Raw genomic sequence first — 19776 nt, forward strand, 5'->3', positions numbered from 1 at the left:
AACACTAATCATACCTCCCAATAAGACAACTTGAAAAGAATTGATCTTTTCTTCCATCTTGATAACTCCTCCTCATCCACTTCTATTTCCTCATCTTCCTCGGATTCACTGGATACACCATCACTATCAGAGACAGATTCAACACAGTCAATCCTTTTTCTCTTCTTCCCATATTCTTTCACATTACCAAAGTCATTTTTGAAATTTTTCAGGTTTTGAAAAACTTCATGACCGGTTAAAATTCTACCCTTTCTTCCATGTTCAACTTTTCCATCGAACCAAGTCTTCTTTTCCCTATACCTATGTGATGGTGCCAAACCCTTTCTATGACACATGAACACATGCTTTCTGCTATACTATTACCAGGTTGATGTGGACCAGGAATCAATACTATTACCAGGTTGATGTGGACCAGGAATCAACAACGTTAGCATGATGTTCTCCTTCGTCATACATAGGTGAGGAGGCAAGTTGTAGTTTACTAACAAAACAGGCCAGCTATGTGATGGTGCCAAACCCTTTCTATGACACATGAACACATGCTTTCTGCTATACTATTACCAGGTTGATGTGCTGCAAATGCAGGGTACTTGTCATTCATCTTATCCCATGTAACAGAATCTACCGGATGACGGAGTTTTCCATCACTGCTCGGTGAGGAGGCAAGTTGTAGTTTACTAACAAAACAGGCCAGCAACTATACTTACTGTTCTTCATGTTGAATGGATTAAATCCATCTGTTGAAAGTCCAAGCCGCATGTTCCGTTGTTCAGCTGCAAATGCAGGGTACTTGTCATTCATCTTATCCCATGTAACAGAATCTACCGGATGACGGAGTTTTCCATCACTGCTCTTGTTAGTATAATGCCACCTTAGGTTCTTGGCCATGTCCTCAGACCTGAACATTCTTTTCAACCGTGGGATTATCGGAAAGTATCGCAATACTTTTTGTGGGACTCCTTTCTTTACTTCACCATTGTGCATATTAATCTTCCACCGCGAAGCATTGCATTTGGGACATTTGTCGAGCTTCTTATACTTCTTTCTGAATAGGCAGCAGTCGTTTACACATGCATGAATTTTTTCATATCCCATATCAAAGCTCCTCAGAAATTTCTTGACATCATACAGTGATGTGTGAAGCACATTGTCCTTGGGCAGCATGGCTGGCAATGTCTCAAGCAGTTCATTGAAGCTCTTGTCAGACCAGCCGTTGTTTGTCTTTATCCTAAACAGAGTCACAATAGCGGACAGCTTGCTGTGATTTGAACAACTTGGATATAATGGTGTTTCATCATCAGCTAGCTTTGCGAGGAACTCATCTTCTCTCTTGTCCTCACCCTCTGCAATCTCAGCTAATTCAGCCTCTGGAATATCACCTAATCCAGCCTTACTAGCTTTGTATAACTCCAAAATTTCCTCATTCCAGTCATTTACATTGCTGCTTTCACCTTCAGCCACTGAGTTCACGTCTCCATGGTGATACCAATCAACTTGCATCTTGTAAGCCTCATCCATCCCCTTAGTTACAAGGTGAACTACCACATCACTGCCTAACTGTCGTTCTACATTACGACAGTCTTTGCAGGGACATATTATCATGTCAATGTCACCTAACGCCGCAGCCACATCCCGTACAAATTTCCGAGCACCTCTCTCATAACCAGGATCAGCTCTTCAATGAAGAAGTAAAAGAAAAAAAAGAACTCTTAAAATAACCAATCCCCATATGAAACCTAACCTATATAATGTACTGTCTTACCTGCATAGATGCACCCATGACTTGTCCAACATTATATGGTCTAAGCTTAATTAAAACCTTAGTATCAACAATTCAAACCAAAAGCAAAATTAAAAGAGTGTTCCAGTTAAGACAATAACTCAATCAACCTCAGACCACATCACAAATACATGCTCTTACACCAATATTTATCAAACCAATCTCATATCATGTTCAGAAAATTAAGAAAGTAGACAATGGTAAACACATATTAACAAATTACAGTATCTCAACCTAAACACAAAACAACAGTCAAAAAATTTGTCAAGAACAAATAAACAAAGTCTGAAATTGTCTATAGCCTAATTACACAACCTCAGCCATAAAAGAAAACAACAAGACATAACAACAACTTTAACTATTATACATCTCATAGTTTAAGGACAGACAAAAAGAACAACATGCAGATAATTTGATTACCTGTCGTGGCTGTCCAACAACAAGAAAAGCTTCAGTTCCCCATCATTGCAATCTCCCTCACATGAAAATAGCATAATTAGTCTACATTTAAGCAATAATTAAAGCATCTAAAGATAATTTCAGACTTTGTTTAAAGCATAAACAATCTTACAAAACAGAAAGAACTTGACATGCATTGAGAGAACATATACAACAGATCAAATATGTACCCAAATCTGTAACTCAAATACCCAAATCTCACTACAAGAAATATGTTCATCGTTAGCGCAAAAAATCTGCTATCATACATATAACATAGCGAATTCACAAATGCTATGATATCGGCAGCTATGGTAGATGTCACCCATATAATAGCATTTTTTGGTGTGCTATTATATGTTTTTCTATAATAGCGTTAACTGAATGCTACAATTATATACCTTATAGCATTGGATTAACACTGTAATCTACTCTTTCATAACTCTTTCAAATTATAGCTCATTGTTTAGGCTATGATCTATTGATTTGTAACAATTTTGTCAATGCAATAATATTTACTATTACAATCCAATTTGTATATAATTTTCAAAATATCCAATTTTCATAGAATTATTTTATTTCATAAATCATCCACAACATACATTACAAGTTTCAAACTAAGTCATACAAAACCAGAATCATTATCTAACAAGGACGGTAGAATGAGCTCACATCTTCCTTCTTTTTCTTTTTCTTTTCCTTGCTAACATCTTCCTTTTGACATCCATTTGGTTCTTCTTTTTCTCTTACTCTTGTCTAGTCTTTTTATTCTCTCCTTCAACGACCTCAAAATTCTCAATGTTGAATTCCTGTAAATTTTTAAGATCACAACCATTTTCCCATTGTAAAACAAAAAGCAGAACCTAATCCAGAAAAAAAAACTAACAATTCTAGAGTTTTGGAAACTGAATAACATATAGACAAAGAACACATACTTGAATCTGAGCAAAGAGGATGAGAAGTTGTGACGGACAAGAAAGAGTCCATGGAAGTGGATACCTCTGAGTTGGAGAAGAAGACTGAGATTGTTGGAGGAGTTGAAGATAAGCTTGGAAATTATATGAAAGGAGAAGCATCTAACACTAAACCAAGATAGTTTCAGTCCCATAACACTAGCACTATCATATCAGGTCAAACGTATATGTGTTACCCCCTTAACAAAAGAACTATACATCACCAAGATCATAACAACAAGAGTAGAAAACAACTAACATAGTACGACCTAGCATCAGACTAAATCAGTTTTGCAAAACTAAGACCATAGATTAGAGAAGAAGGAAATATGAATTACCTTGCGCTGCTCTCGTATGAGATAAGCATACCTTGCAGCATTAACCTGTTTTCCATCTTTGCAAATGGGATTCGATTGATCTATACTTACCAGAGAAAAAATACAATGTGACACACATTCTTATGAGAAGAACCATGCTTCCTTTTGTCTCGTCTTTCATTCCCACAGGCAACGTTAACACCCATGTTGTTTAAAAACAGAACAAAGATGAAATGGATTCTTGAATTATTATTTAAGAAAAAATAAACGTTGATGATAAGAAGGGAGATTTTACTTTTGGCCAAGAAACAAACCATTCCTGCAGAAAAACGAATATCTTTTCAATGCATCATTTGGGAGTTTGACGCCAAGCTCTTCCTGGAGCTCCCGCCTACACAAATTATCATGAAACCTTAAGTAAACAGATAGAAGAACTAACAAAAGTAGAATGGGATTTACTTACTTTGCGGATAAAAGCGATGGATCACCATCTGATATATGGCCAGCACTAGAGATGTCCCATTGTCCAGGCCATGAATCTTTATCATCAGATCAGAGTTGGAGAAGTAGTTGTTGAGTAGTCTCCACAAAAATCCAAACATGAACAGCACGATGGTAATCTCAAGTCTTCTATGTTACTTGATTTATTTCTTGAGTTCTACTTTCACAATCCACTACTCTAGTCCTATGAATCCTAGTTTCAGAGAATATAAAAGACCATCACGAAGATCTGCTTACCCGCCTCTCAGCTTCTCCTTCTTATTCGGCATCTTCCGCATATGACCGTCGCAACTCCATTTGTTCTGTCAAATCGAAACTCCTTTAATTCAATTCATAGCAGATCTGATCAAGAGGAAGACAAATAAAAAAAACAAACCCAACATCTAATTCAATTCAAAAAAAAAACGTAAATGAGAAGCAAAGAGAAAAGTAATGACCAAATCACAAAAACCTCTTTACAATCTCTAAAACTTTGTCACCCAATCATCTTCTCCGTTCTTAATTGTCTCATCTTCACCATTACTAGATCTATCAGAATCTGGGTTTCTCGCCTTCATTCTCACGAGGGAGAAAATCACAGCCGACGAGTGCTACGAGAACGCTGGATTTGCCGCTGCTTTGGCTTCCGACGCTGTAACAATCTAGTAAAGCATTAGCAACGACATTGACTTGTGGTAATTGAGAAGAAGAGGAATTAAACTAAAATAAAACAGAAGAGAACCTGAGAGAGAAGAGTTTCAGAGCCAGAAAGTATCCCACCAGTCGATAGCCTCCGGATCCAAAGGAATTTCGTTGATTCTCCTGGGTTTCCTCTTCGATTTCTTCGCCAACTTTTTTGCCTTATCTAGAGGCTTCTTGTTCTTCTTCTTCACCGGAGCGGCGGAGCCATTGGAGACGACGGGTCAAGCCGGGAGAGAAGCAAGAATGGTTTGTAATTAGGTCGAAGTGGGTTTTGTGATTTTTATTAAGTGTTGGAGGTAAAAAAGTGTAATATTTGGTTAAAGTGTTAAATGTTTGCGGGCACAAGTGAAGTTTTTTTTTTTTTTAATTTTTAGCTAAATGTTGAGCGGCATAAGTGATTTTACATTCCCGCTTAGAGATTTTCTATCTTAGCATTAACTAAAAGCTATTTTTATTTTAGCGTTTATTAAACGCTATTATACAATAACAAAAATTATGAACTTATTTTCAATAGCAATTGGGAAAAATGAGCTATCCTCGTATGCTATCAATGTGGATTTTTTTTGTAGTGTCTATAAACTTCTCAATTACCCGAAACCCTATTTTCAATCAAAATCCAATTCATTAGCTTGAGAAACAGATCAATGCATATAAACCCTAAAATCGCAAAGAAGAATTAAAAAAAAAAGAAACATATCATTGCATATGAACCCTAGCTAAAATCGATAATTTGAAACAATGCAATCACATCTAAACCCTAAAATCGCAAAGAGCAATTCAAAATCACATGGAAAAGAGAGTAAGAAGGAAATTAGAGTAGGGAAGAAACACTTGCCTTCGATTTTAGCTCACTGGCGGCGGAGCTGAAGAATGTGTCTGCGGAGGAGCACGATTTTATGGCCGGCGACAAGGTCAGTAGTTTTGGCTAGGCTTGGAATCGATTTTGTTTTGACAGAATTCACTGGGATTCGAAGGAACTCGTGGATCTGAGAGTTAAACTCAGAAGACTGACCAAAGGCGATTTTGTTCTGTTTCGCGAAGTGTGAGGGAAAATAAAAGACAAAAGGCGCTTAAGTGAATAAATTTTTTCTAAGTGTTGGCGGTATAGGTCAATTTTGTTTCCCGCTTAAGTATTTTCGGTCTTAGCATTTATCAGGTGCTATTAAAAGGTAACCAAAATCACGAACTCATCTATTATAGCAGTTCGGGAAAATGCGCTATCGTCTAGTGCTATCAATGTGGACTTTTTTTGTAGTGAATTAAATGGAAATATATGTCGGTTTAGGTTTATAAAAAAATTGTTAGGGTTTATATTTTACAGTAAATTCGATTTAAAGGGTTTTAATGAATTAATTTTTATTTATTTAGATAATATTGGTTGTTTTAGTTTGTTTAATTAGATTATATGGTAGATTTTGATTGACTAATTAAAAGGGGGTGACTAAGAGAGGTTCACCCCTAGGGGTGAACCCAAGAATTGTTCCGCCAAAAAATAACCAAGAGAGCACAATTCACTTCCTCACATTTTAGGAGATATCAGATGAAGGAAAAATCCACCAGTTTAGAGATGAAAGAACAAATGAATCAGTTGCTGCATTTTCACAACAACCTCGATGAAAAAGTATAGAAGTTTATGCAGAAGATGAGGGACAAATTCACCAATTCGGAGGAGAACCTAAAGGCTGTAAAAGAATTCTTTTACAATGATTTTGATAAAAGGCTTCAGAAAGTTGTACAAGATAGGCTCAATACTATTGGTCCAACTATAGGAAAGAAAGTGGCAACTGATATTGAGAGAGTTGTTGCTTATGTTGCTAAACAAGCATAAGTGGATAAATCAATTAATCAACTAGAAGAAAACATATACGCAAAGCTTAAGGAGAGCAATGAAGGCCTGAAAACTCAAATGGACAAAAATCATGAACTTTTGAGGTTGGAGCTGGAGTCGTGCGAAACTATTATTCAAGAAAAAAAGTCGTAACTGTTCACAATTACAAAACTTTTATTCGGGTTGTTATTATTTTATAGATTATTTTTAATTTTTTCAACAAGTTTATTTTTTCTTATATATAGAAAAGCTTAATAAGTGAGCTAAGAACTTTACTCTCATAAGTTTTTTTTTTTTAATTTAAGGCTATAAAGTTTTAATCAAATAGTACTATACTAGCTTTTAATCTGCGGTATAAAGCGGGATAATTTATTTTTTAAAGTTAGTATATATAAAAGTTTGCAAATTGTATCTATTTATAAGGATATTTATATTTTATAGTTTACAATTGTTATTAAGTACGAGTCAATGGGATAATTGTTAATAAACCGAGGATTTGACCCGTATTAAAGCGGTATGTTAATGATATTTTAAAATTTTATAAATATTGATTCAAACCTTTCTGTCATATAACCCCGTTCTGAAATATAACTCGTCATGTAATTTCTTAACACGTTCCGTGATTTATTTTTTAAACGTAGTGATTTTTAAAATTTAATAATTATTTATTATGTAACTATATGTGGAAGTCAAAGTCTTCTGTTTGACCAAGAGAAAGTAACGTATTTGACATGTCAGTTTGAAAATTTAAATCAATTTTTTTTTTTTTTGACAGAAATTATTATATTTATTTTTGTTTAAAATTATCAATGCCACTGTCGTCTGGTATTTTCATAAAATACTGCAAACCTATTGTATGTATTTATACCTTTTTCCCACAAGTAATTTCAAATTTTTCAAATTTGAACACTGAGAAAAATCAGAAATCAAAATGATTATTTCTTACATTTAAAAACCGAAAAAAAACAAAAAAGACAAAACAATAACTCAATTAAAAAAAGTAGAAAAGGAAGGTACATTTCAGACCAGAGCCTGGTCCTTTATTCTTCTTCTTCAGACCAAACTTGTAAAAGGGTTTGAAAAAGTGAGATTACGAAACCCTAATTCTCTCTCCGATTAACCTCCGGCAACAACTATGGTGGCGCAAAACAGTCGACGGGAGCTTCTAGCAGCTTCTCTAATCCTAACCTTAGCTCTAATTCGTCTAACAGAAGCAAACTCCGAAGGCGACGCTCTTCACGCTCTTCGCCGGAGCTTATCAGATCCAGACAATGTTCTTCAGAGTTGGGATCCAACTCTTGTTAATCCTTGTACTTGGTTTCATGTTACTTGTAATCAACACAACCAAGTCACTCGACTGTAAGATCCTCTTCCTTGTACTCGTTTGATTTGATGGTTCTTGATTTCGCTTCTTGTACAAGTTGTTCAATTTCAATTGGAATCTATCACTGTAATCTGGATTTGATTGTTTGATATAGAGAAGAGACAAAAATGCTTCCTTTTGAGAAACTCTGGAACTTCATTTACTTATCTGATTCAACACTAGTCTCTGTTGTGCCCTTAAATTAGGGTTCTTGATTTTATAATGTATTCGAAATCAAATCTGGTTTCTTTAAGATTCGTCATGACATGATATTTGTGACAGCTACAGAATCAAATTACCACAAACAAGAAGAAAAAAAAAAACAGTTTCTTCTTAATTTTTCTCAATTATGTGACCTATTTGGATTGGAATTGTCTTGTTACTTTTCGATATAACGATTTGTTAGTATGTTCTCGATATCGATCTTGATTCTACCTTCTTTATTGGCAGGGATTTGGGGAATTCAAACTTATCTGGACATCTAGTACCTGAACTTGGGAAGCTTGAACATTTACAATATCTGTATGGAATCATCACTCTTTTGCCTTTTGATTATCTGAAAACTTACTTTTCGATTACCAACCAAAAGTTCCCATTATGTGACTAATCATTAACTGTTTTATTTTGCTTTGATTCATATAGTGAACTCTACAAAAACGAGATTCAAGGAACTATACCTTCTGAGCTTGGAAATCTGAAGAGTCTGATCAGTTTGGATCTGTACAACAACAATCTCACCGGGAAAATTCCATCGTCTTTGGGAAAATTGAAGTCACTTGTCTTTCTGTAAGTTTTGGGGAAAGGATATGGAGTTTTGTATCAGTAGTTGAGTAGGTGTTACTTGCTTTTGCTTTCTCTCTGTGTTATGACATTCTAAGTAATTGCTTGACATGACACAGACGGCTTAACGAAAACCGATTGACCGGTCCAATTCCTAGAGAACTCACGGCTATCTCATGCCTCAAAGTTGTGTAAGTTCAACTACTTCCAGCAATGTATCGCTTCTGTTTGCTAATTACTGTGCCACACAAGTCTACAAGTCTTTTCGTTCACCTGATATAGATACGCTTTCTTTGTCTTTTTGTTTTGGCAGTGATGTCTCCGGCAATGATTTGTGTGGAACGATCCCAGTAGAAGGACCTTTTGAACACATTCCTATGCAAAAGTAAGTTCTGTTTTTGTTTCCTTTGTTTTATGACCAACATTTTCCCTTAACACAAAACTTGTTTTCTAACACAAAGCCCATTGCTACAGCTTTGAGAACAACCTGAGATTGGAGGGACCAGAACTACTAGGTCTTGCGAGCTACGACACCAATTGCACTTAAAAAGAAGTTGAAGAACCCTAGAAGAAGAATGGGGGTGACCTTGTAAGAACTCTGTACCAAGTGTTTGTAAATCTATATAGCGCCTTGTTTCATGTTAAATATATGAAAGGTTTGAGAGACAGTAACTTGCAATGTATTGGTAGAAAAAGTTGAAATGAGAATTTGATGTAGCACCGTTTCTCTACTCTTACCATATTCTAGTTTATGCTTGCTGGTTTTTATTTCTATTGGGCTTTTGTTATGTCGTTGGGTATTTCTTTTAATTACGTTGCTTTGCCGACAAGGTTTAATAACCTAGGGTTTTTACTTTTAAGATTAGTATAAGTATCTTTATTCATGTAATGTTGAACGGCGGTTTTTGATTAATAAAAGAGAATTTCTTCTCAAACAAGTCTTAAGAACTCGTCTTCTTTCTCACGAGTAAGATATAATCCTAACTGGATTTGGAACTCTGTCCTATTCTCACGAGTAAAGCATGTCCTCTGTTTTCTCTATATATACACTATGATATAGAAGAAACTTCACAGCAAATCTATGGAGGAGGAAGGCACTTTAGTACCATCCGGCGACATGTACAGGCTTTACTTTAAGGGTTTAGTAAGCGAGGAAACGTCGCAGTTATTGGCGGGATTTGGGGTTGCAATTTGCGACCAAGACGATAAGCTCTTGTTTCAGATGAAGGGACCAATTCATGGCTCGGACATTACGGTTTTGGAAGCTGAGCTTACGGCATTGAAACGAGGACTAACCGCAACCGTGAAGTTGGGTCTAGATCATATCTCAATCTGTTGCGATCATAATCATATTTACGAATTGGTAAGTGTTTCCTTGGCTTTTAAGTTTCTCACATGTCTTTACATAATTGATTTTTTTTTCCCCTTGAATGGTATTAGGTCATGGGGAGATCCGTCCCGGAGCAAGATAACATTGCCATGCTAATGAATGATGTGCAACGCATGAGACAACAATTGTCATCTAGTAATCCCATTCTGGTGACTAGAGATCAAATTAGCTTTGCTTATAAGCTTGCAATGGAAACAGTAGCTTCGGATATCAGCATACGTATGCCTGCGACTTGCAGCATCTGTTTCAATGATGATTTGGAAGCTGAGCAGATGTATTCTGTTCCCTTATGCGGTCATCAATTCTGTGTCGAGTGCGTGAGACGACATATAGAAGTGAGGCTACTCGAGGGAAGTGTACCGACATGTCTTCATTATCAATGCGAGTCTAAGCTAACTCTTAGAAGTTGTGACAATCTTTTAACACCTAAACTAAAAGCGATATGGGAACAAAGGATCGAAGAGGAATTGATTCCTGTGCCGGATAGAGTTTATTGTCCAAAACCGACGTGCGCGGGATTAATGTCGAAAACCGAGCTTTCTACCTCAACTGAAGAAGATGAAGGTAGTAGGAGTTGTTGTGTCAAATGCGGTGAACCCTTTTGCATCAACTGCAAAGTTCCGTGGCATAGTAACTTGTCATGCGATGATTACAAGAGATTAGGTCTGAATCCTACAACAAATGATGAAAAACTAAAAGTTCTAGCAAATCAGAAAATGTGGCGTCAATGTGAAAAGTGCAAACACATGATCGAACTTTCGAAAGGATGCATCCATGTAACTTGCAGGTATCATCACCATATCTTAATCACATTATCTAATCCTTTTGAATTTGATTATGTTTTCGCCTAATTAACATTGTAATGTTTATGGTTAATGTGGTAGATGTGGATATTCGTTTTGCTACACATGCGGAGCCGAATGGAACGAAAAAGGTTGCCCTCATCAGAAAAAGCTGGACGCGGATATATGTCGTTTTGTTACAACATGTGTTAGTATTCTCGTTTTGCTAACAATTTCAATTGTCGGTGTTATAATTTTTCTCATTTTGCATTATGGTAAAAAATAATCGGTTTTGTAGACAGTGCCCCCCATGAGGCCAAGCAAGACAAGCCTAGGCTTGCGGCCCTCATACTATTAAGTATTTAATCGGCAATAAATATTTCCCTTACTCTAGTGGTTAAATCAATCTATAGTTTAGGGAGTTCGAGTCCTTGCTTAGGCCTGGACTTTCGGTTATCCGTTCGGTTATCGGTTGGGTCTATTCGGTTTTCGGTTCTTTCGGTTTTAAAATTTAGTATCCATTCGGATATTTTGAAATTTCGGTTCGGTTTCGGTTTGGTTCCGGTTCTTTCGGTTTTAAAATTTAGTATCCATTCGGTTATTTTGCTTAGGATATTTTCGGATATTTCGGTTATTTTTGAGTATTTTCGAATATTTTTGGATATTTTTCGGTAATTTTTGAGTATTTTTACTATTTTTATAGATTTTTCAAGTATTTTTGATTATTTGGTCAATAAAACTCGAATCCATCATATCCCGCAGAGAATTCCAAAGAAACATTAAGGGGGGTGTATTGTAACTAGGATTTTGGAAGGTTTTGTTTTTTTATTAAAATCCTCTGTTATTGAACTTGTGAGTTTTAAATCCCATCCTAAATCCAATGTTATTGAAATTGCAATTTCTATAAAATCACTCACAATCTCTTGTTATTCAAACAATAATTTGTAAAACTTATACCAAATCACCTGTTATTCAAAACATAATATTTTTTTTTGAAGAAAACTACAACACTGATTTTAGGAGACTATACATTTTAACATAAGAAATCCAATTGAAAAAATCACACCATGAGAGGTGGTATTTGGAAGAATTTGTTTTTATAAAAAAAATCACAAAAAAAAGAAGAAATCCTTCTTTCACTCTTTCGTTCTCATCGTCATATGCATCGTCACTTCTTTTTTTCATCCCTTACAAAAAAAAAAAAAAAAAAAGAATCCCAGGAATTTTCTTTGAACAAGTCTCTCATTTTCCTTGAAGACGCCTGAGAGTAATCGATCATGCGTCACAGATACCGTCTGCTTCTCGCTAACGCAACCCATTTTTTGTAGGACCTGAATATTTGAACAGGGGCACAATCTAATATTTGTAAAGCAATTAACATAGTACAAGTATCAAAAATCAACAATACCGAAACGATGATTGAAGAACGGAGATTGACAGTGGTAAACAGAGTCGAGAACTTTGATGATCTCTCTCCTTAACTCAAAAATCGCCCCGTAGTGTGCCGGTTTGATGACAATTAGAGTCCCAGGATAAAACTGTTTCTTCTTTTGATTGCAACACTCAAATCAAAAGCTGAACGAACACTAGCCTTGTGTTGTACTCTCAGACTAGAACTAGAAAAGAGAAGGAGAGGAAGGAGATTGTGTTGTGTTTGAACCTACATCAAATGAGGTGAAGAAACTTTGCTTATAAAGCCAAAGCCTTCAATGACGTAATCAAGAGGAGAATCTCACGTTAATGACAATTGGATGAGAATTGATATTCAACATTAATTGTGATTCATTGAGATTGTGTCGTTACAAAAATCAACTTTTAAAGTAGATATTTGTTGAATTAGTCAAACAAATGACTTACACAAATTTGAGCAACTATGGATAGTTATTTGGGTTGTAAGCCCATTACTCAAATCTCAAATCTCAATTCCCAAATCCGGTCTAGTTCGGTACGACACGGTTCGACACAATAACATGTGCGGTTTGGGTTTCTTCTCTTAATTTCCAAAGTGCGATATTTGACCCTTAGTCAAATTTTAAGCTTTCCAAGCTAGCCACTTTAGACCACCATTTCTCATTCAAACGAACTCCGTTTTTGACATTCTAATACACCACCACGTAGTGCTCGCAGCAACGATTCCATCGTGCCCAAGAACCGGTCATTCCGATGAACGTCTTCACCGGAAACTCCACCGTAACAATGGTCAAAACCATTTTTGTCAAAAACAAGTTCCAACATTTTTTACAGAATTCCGATTACTTCGTAACATCTTCATAGTCTGTAGATGATGCGTGTTTCCTTCTACCCTAGTCTTGATCTGTTCTAAGACTGAACTTGTTATTAAATTCTTTGTCTTTGGGTTTGCATATATTTATTCAGAGGCTTGTGTAAGTGCGGATGAGGTAAGATAAATTGTAGAAAGTAAACGAGAAATTTGTTAACGAGGTTCGGTTTTTCCTACTCCCCGAAACCAAGTCCAGATTTTGATTTCACTAGAACAAGAAAGCAAATTAAAACCAATTCGCAAACGCGTAAAACAAGCCCAACCCTCTTGATTTACCGCTCCCTTCTATAACGTGAAACCTTAAGGATAATCTCTACCCTTAACTAAACTCCCCTTGAGTCTAGATTTAATCAGGATAACCTAACCCTGAGCTAAACTCCCCTTGAGCCTAGACTTCAAAACAAAACCACTTGATCACACAAGCACAAAACCCGCAAAACTAAGTTGCACAAAACCGCGAAACTATGTCGCACACACCCTCCGAAAGCTCTCAATGATTTGCCTCTATGCCTCAGCTCTCTTGCTTCTCAAAGACGTCCTCAGCTCCTCCTTATATAGCCAAAATGATTTCCTAATCACCATAGGAGAAGATTTCCAATTTCCATAAGAAAAAGTAAATTTCCTTTTATACTTTTCCTTTTTCTCATCAAACTCCACTTTCATCAAGTCTTCCAAATCTCTTTAAGTCCTTTTTCCTTTGTGATTCATCCTCTAAACACGCTCCAAACATATCTTATCAAACCTTCTAGAAACCGACACACACACAAAAATAGTCGCATCTTGACTTACTTCTTGAATCATTCAGGAACTCCATCAGACAAAAACTTGTATTACTTCTTAACTCATTCAACAACTTCATCAGACTACAGCTACATCTTCATTCTCCCCCTTTTTGACTATGTTTGTGAACTCATCAGTTCTAACTCCAAAACAACAACACGAAACACATCATCATTCTCCCCCTGAATGAGTCACAACATGGTCAAAACTACTTGGAAAATTCTCCCCGCTTTGCAATATGAGGTTGATAGCCTAGTACACCACCTCCATAGAAATCATCTTTCCTAACCCAAATCTTCCTGCGCCTTAAGCCTTCATGACTGGATTCTCGAATGAATCTGAAACAATTCCTCTTAATATGCCCTTGAACTCCACAATGATTAAAAGTAGGACCATGAAATCTCTTATCTTAAGCATTCTCCATTCGATTTCTCTCCCTCAACAATCTGAAACACCTTGGCCTAATATGCCCAACAATACCACAATGATGGCAAACAGGTCGAAAAACTCGTTGAGGTGCACTCTGCAGTTCTTTAACTTTTCCTGTATCAGACTTTGTACCAGTTCTCGTAGTAGTTCTTGTACCGGATGCAGTCTCTGCCATAGTTGCAGTTTCTGACACACTTCCTGATCCAGACGTGATTTTTCCACCATAAACAAACACTGGATCTGATTTTGAAAGTTTTCCTTCAAATCCAAGGCCACACTTATCAATCTTGCCAATATTCAGAATATGATCCAACTTCTTTGTGCCATTATTAAGCATCCTCAAATTCTTTTGAGTTTCTTCAAGTTGTACTTTGGCTTGTGATGCTTCTTCTTCTTTTTCTGCAGCATATTTCTGTACTTCAATGACTTTAGCCTCTAACTTGAGTTTCTCCTTAGTTAACACTGAATTCTCTTCAACCATTTTAAGCCAATGCTCATATAAGGCTCTATAATTCTCAGCAAATTCTTCATCATCAACACTCTCTGCATCACTATCACATTCATCGTTTTCACTTTTAATTACAGGTCCTGTTGCAGATGCTGATGCAGACCCTGTTGCAGATGCTGATGCAGACCCTGTTGCAGATGCTGATGCAGACCCTGTTGCAGATGCTGATGCAGACCCTGTTGCAGACACTGATGCAGACATTAATTCAGAGACTGACGCAGAATCTATATCTGAACTAGAATTGAAAGTTGTCAAAGCCACAAAATTCTTCAGATCTTCTTCTTCTTCATCTGAATCAGTTTCAGAATCACTAGTGACAACATTCATGGCCTTCTTCTTATGCTTTTGTAGATTGGCGCATTCCGAACGAACATGTCCATATCCTTTGCATTCAAAACATTGCACATTCTTTGATGAACTTCTTAACTCTTCATCAATTCTATCCTTCTTATCTTTTCCCTTTCGCTTCAGATATTTAGTAAACTGTCTTGACAACATAGCCATTGAATCTTCAGTTGATGATCCTTTAAGAGCAACTCCAATGTCAACTTCCTTCTTCACTTCATCTACCTTCTTCATCTTTCCTTTAGCTTCATATGCTTTGCTTAACTCAAAAGCTTGAAGAATTCCAACAAACTCATCAAAAGCCATCTCATCTAGATTATGAGCTTCTTCAACTGCAGAAATCTTTGACTCAAATTTTGCAGGCAATGATCTCTTCAACTTTTTCACTAGCTTTTTGTCCTTGTAGACCTTTCCAAGAGCAAACGATTCATTAAATATGTCACATAACTTTGCACTAAAATCAGCCACAGTTTCCTCTTCTTCCATCCTTAGATTCTCAAATTGCGAAGCCAACATATCCAATTTCGTTCTCTTAACGCTTGTAGTACCTTCAAACATATTCTCCAATGTCTTCCATGCTTTTTGAGCTGATGCACATTGAGAAATCAACTTAAAGCGACTTGAATCAATAGCATTGTAAATCGCAGTCTTAGCCTTAGAATTGCAACTTGATAGCTTTTTCTCTGCAGCAGTCCACTTATCTCTTGGCTTGAGACTTACAACTCCATCATCATCCGTAACTTTAGGAGCCTCCCAACCAAGTTCAATTGAATTCCAACAATCTTCATCAAGATTACTAATAAAAGCTTGCATACGAACCTTCCAATATCCATAATTTGTTGAATCAAGAAGTGGTGGTCTTGTCATAGACGTACCTTCCTTGTATGACTCCATCTCATACGATTCTCAGCTCTGTCTTACTTTCTGAACGATCTCCTGAACAATCTTCTGAACAATCTCCTGAACCTCACCCTGATCTACCCGAAACAAGACTAAATCTCTATCGAGAACCCGCTCTGATACCAATTGTAAGTGCGGATGAGGTAAGATCAATTGTAGAAAGTAAACGAGACAAGAAATTTGTTAACGAGGTTCGGTTTTTCCTACTCCCCGGGACCAAGTCCAGATTTTGATTTCACTAGAACAAGAAAGCAAATTAAAACCAATTCGCAAACGCGTAAAACAAGCCCAACCCTCTTGATTTACCGCTCCCTTCTATAATGTGAAACCTTAAGGATAATCTCTACCCTTAACTAAACTCCCCTTGAGTCTAGATTTAATCAGGATAACCTAACCCTGAGCTAAACTCCCCTTGAGCCTAGACTTCAAAACAAAACCACTTGATCACACAAGCACAAAACCCGCAAAACTAAGTTGCACAAAACCGCGAAACTATGTCGCACACACCCTCCGAAAGCTCTCAATGATTTGCCTCTATGCCTCAGCTCTCTTGCTTCTCAAAGACGTCCTCAGCTCCTCCTTATATAGCCAAAACGATTTCCTAATCACCATAGGAGAAGATTTCCAATTTCCATAAGAAAAAGTAAATTTCCTTTTATACTTTTCCTTTTTCTCATCAAACTCCACTTTCATCAAGTCTTCCAAATCTCTTTAAGTCCTTTTTCCTTTGTGATTCATCCTCTAAACACGCTCCAAACATATCTTATCAAACCTTCTAGAAACCGACACACACACAAAAACAGTCGCATCTTGACTTACTTCTTGAATCATTCAGGAACTCCATCAGACAAAAACTTGTATTACTTCTTAACTCATTCAACAACTTCATCAGACTACAGCTACATCTTCAGCTTGTCTTATAACTGTGTTTGTTCGTTTCTCTAAAATGTTTTACCAAAATACTCTATTTTTATGATTGGTTCAAGAGCAAAAGATGACCTTACAAAATTACTTTTGTCCAGACTATGAAGAAGACTGAAATTCTCGAAGGTTGTTGGACGTTACGATCAAAACTGTGCAACAATCCATGAGGAAAAAAGATCCCAAGTTGGAGGATAGGTGGTAACAGGGACAAATAATACACAGATGTCTTAGCCTCTGTATTTCCTTCGGTGACGTCCTTTGATCAGCATGACGTCTTGTCCGTGAATCGTTGGTGCCGGTGATTGTTATGTGGTCCACGCACAAATTCACGATCAAAACATCTTCGTCTTTCTAATATTTAATTCATAACAAATTCAATACACAGACGTGAGACGACGTTGCAGAGAGAATCCAATTTTTCAATTTTCTGTAAAGAAACGTTGCAAAGAGAATCCAAAAAAATTTAGCCAATAAGTCAGCTTTTTTGTAAATCCAATTTTTCCTATTTTTGTTTTAAAAATCTCACCAAATCATCCAATATTATTTCTTTAAAATCTCACCAAATAACAAACTAGTTTTCCTTTTTAAAATGAAAATTCTAACAATTCCACAAAAAGTATTCTAAACACTCACTTAACGAACTGAAAAATCATAACAAAATATTTTTATTTGGATGGTTGATCAACCCCAAGAGTGGGCTTAGGTACCTCTTTCTGTATTAGAGGGTTTCAACTCTAATAAGGAAGCGTTGTAAAACCGGGAAATATCCTTTTTTCGCCGGATTTGAGAAAGATTTGACTGTTTTTGAGCAAGATATTGACAAAATCTTTGAAGTTTTTAGAAAAGTTTTAACCTAGTTCTTCCTCCTCTTGAGCGCCGTCAAAACTGTGGTATTCGATTTCAAGAGAAGACGCAGAGAATGGAGTACGCACTCGACAAAGCCCTTGAAGAGATGTCCTTGGAAGATGATAAGCCGATTATGCTACAAAACCATCCCAAATTCAGCTCGTGCGAAAGGAATGGCTGCAGCATCATAGGAAGATTACTTTGCCCGGAAAATCAAAAGATGTCTAGTCTGATTCATGAGATGCCAAAGTCCTGGAGAGTGTTTAGCAGAGCAAGAGGGATTGCTCTCCCGAATGATAAGTTTCAGTTCATCTTTGATTCTGAGACAGATCTATTGCGGGTTCTGGAGACCGGTGCTTGGACTTTTAATGATTGGAGTCTCGCACTCGAAAGGTGGGTGGAGAATCCGCCGGCAGACTATTTGAAAGTGATACCAATTTGGATCCGTCTACGTAACATCCCGGTGAATCATAATACTGCAGAAACAGCCCGGGAGATTGCAGACCATATTGGGCGCGTCACACATGTAGCTTTTGACCCTTTTAAGCCGCAGAGTAAAGGGTATACGCGGGTCCGAATTTTATTTGATATTCACAAACCATTGAAGAATAGCAGAGCACTTCAGCTTCACACAGGGGAAGTGGTTGACATTGGAATTGAGTACGAGCGGATTCGTAAAAGATGCTATCAATGCTTAAGGTTGACTCATGACAAAGAAAGGTGCCCTTTCAACCCTTTAAACCGGCAACCTGTTGCTACGGGAAGGGGAAAGATTGGACCTGCTGTTCCATCTCGCTTAATCCCTAAAATAAGCAAAGATGACCCTTTGTTTGGTGTGTTAACAGATGATGATGTTGGCCTTGATGATACTGGTAGACCAAAAATCGCAAAACCAGTACTAGATGAAATGCGACAGTATCTCTCGGTGATTGATCCGCAGGAGAGGAAAGTTCGTATCGAGAGGGTCCGTAGATCAGTATGGGATCTAGATGGAGATTCGCAGGGCCGGAAAACATTATTACAACTGGAAGCTCCGGTTCAGTTTACAGCGGATGTTAATAAAGGGAAAGGTGTAGTGATGGATTTTCAGGCCTCTAGCTCTGACTCGCAAACAGGAGATTCACATGCTACATCAATTAACAAAGAAGGTGCAGCCATGACAAGGCAATCTTCCTCTGCTTCGTACGCTACGGCTTCTCAGAATGACTTGCATCCTACGGTAATGCAGGAAAGCTTTTCAGCTGGACTGACCGGGAACAACTCCAAGTCACTGAAGAAACGCCGGCGTCCTAATCAGTGGAAGAGGAAAGCACAAGCTGCACAGAAAATAAAAGAAGGAACAGTTACAAGCCAACTGGTTACATCAAAGGCAGGGGAAGATGGTGTACCCAGTAAAAGAAAAGCTGCTGATGAAGCTATAATCTCATCAAAAATCGCTAATTGCGATGATGGAAAGGTGGTTTCGTATGAGGAACCGCCGAGCCAAGTATGAGTTTTATGAGCTGGAATTGTCAAGGGTTGGGGGGCACCTTGACAATTCCCACGTTGAAAGGAATGCGTCGTGAACATTTCCCGGATTTTTTGTTCCTCATGGAGACTAAAAACTCCAGTAGTCACGTGTTGAAGGTACAACGTTGGATGGGATATAAGAATGCGCATATCGTCGATCCTGAAGGTTTAAGTGGGGGTTTAGCTTTATTTTGGAAAGATTCATACAATGTAGACATTCTATTTTCAGATTCAAGAATCATTGATGCTAAAGTCAAACTTGGTTCACTCATTTTCTACATTTCTTGTGTTTATGGTGATCCGGTGACCCATCTAAGACAAATTGTCTGGGACAAATTGATTGACATTAGCATCTTAAGGAATGACCCATGGTTAGTTTTGGGAGACCTCAACGAAATCATGAATAATTCAGAAAAGCTTGGTGGCCCGGCTCGGGTGGAA

At 37.2% G+C, this 19776-nt stretch overlaps 2 protein-coding genes, 1 long non-coding RNA gene and 1 pseudogene across 8 annotated transcripts; 2 read left to right on the top strand and 2 right to left on the bottom strand.

The window, feature by feature from the left end:
- Window positions 1-2761: 2761 nt before the first annotated feature.
- LOC9313363 lies at window positions 2762-4964 on the bottom strand. 6 transcript variants are annotated; one of them, XR_002331595.1, is made up of 7 exons: window positions 4711-4963; window positions 4441-4620; window positions 4227-4331; window positions 3952-4027; window positions 3510-3879; window positions 3154-3300; window positions 2762-3027 (listed from the first exon to the last, which is right to left on the bottom strand). It is a non-coding gene; the product is annotated as an uncharacterized LOC9313363 (long non-coding RNA). The 6 variants fall into 6 exon arrangements; XR_002331593.1 differs by having other exon boundaries at window positions 3952-4331; window positions 4427-4620; window positions 4711-4964; XR_002331592.1 differs by having other exon boundaries at window positions 3952-4331; window positions 4441-4630; window positions 4711-4964.
- A 2590-nt stretch (window positions 4965-7554) lies between these two features.
- LOC9313364 (leucine-rich repeat protein 2) lies at window positions 7555-9372 on the top strand. Its single transcript, XM_021025572.1, has 6 exons — window positions 7555-7857; window positions 8312-8383; window positions 8504-8647; window positions 8761-8832; window positions 8955-9026; window positions 9116-9372. The coding sequence occupies exons 1-6, from the start codon at window positions 7634-7636 to the stop codon at window positions 9186-9188; spliced, it is 657 nt and encodes a 218-aa protein (XP_020881231.1). The 5' UTR covers window positions 7555-7633; the 3' UTR covers window positions 9189-9372.
- Window positions 9373-9495: 123 nt separating this feature from the next.
- LOC9311690 (potential E3 ubiquitin-protein ligase ariadne-2) lies at window positions 9496-11114 on the top strand. Its single transcript, XM_002875576.2, has 3 exons — window positions 9496-10004; window positions 10082-10818; window positions 10916-11114. Exons 1-3 carry the CDS (start codon window positions 9723-9725, stop codon window positions 11097-11099), a joined length of 1203 nt encoding a protein of 400 aa, XP_002875622.2. The 5' UTR covers window positions 9496-9722; the 3' UTR covers window positions 11100-11114.
- A 2329-nt stretch (window positions 11115-13443) lies between these two features.
- Window positions 13444-15689, bottom strand: LOC110228362 (annotated as a pseudogene).
- Between the last annotated feature and the right edge of the window lie 4087 nt (window positions 15690-19776).

Source organism: Arabidopsis lyrata (genome assembly GCF_000004255.2).
Source record: "Arabidopsis lyrata subsp. lyrata unplaced genomic scaffold ARALYscaffold_5, whole genome shotgun sequence".
Lineage (NCBI taxonomy): Eukaryota > Viridiplantae > Streptophyta > Magnoliopsida > Brassicales > Brassicaceae > Arabidopsis > Arabidopsis lyrata.

Excerpts from the sequence above, each read along its gene's own strand:
- LOC9313364 (XM_021025572.1), top strand. The coding sequence starts at position 7,634 with ATGGTGGCGCAAAACAGTCGACGGGAGCTTCTAGCAGCTTCTCTAATC. Across the intron at positions 7,858-8,311 it reads CACAACCAAGTCACTCGACT|GGATTTGGGGAATTCAAACT; the intron begins GTAAGATCCTCT and ends CTTTATTGGCAG. Across the intron at positions 8,833-8,954 it reads ATCTCATGCCTCAAAGTTGT|TGATGTCTCCGGCAATGATT; the intron begins GTAAGTTCAACT and ends TTGTTTTGGCAG.
- LOC9311690 (XM_002875576.2), top strand. The coding sequence starts at position 9,723 with ATGGAGGAGGAAGGCACTTTAGTACCATCCGGCGACATGTACAGGCTT. Across the intron at positions 10,005-10,081 it reads ATAATCATATTTACGAATTG|GTCATGGGGAGATCCGTCCC; the intron begins GTAAGTGTTTCC and ends GAATGGTATTAG. Across the intron at positions 10,819-10,915 it reads TGCATCCATGTAACTTGCAG|ATGTGGATATTCGTTTTGCT; the intron begins GTATCATCACCA and ends TTAATGTGGTAG.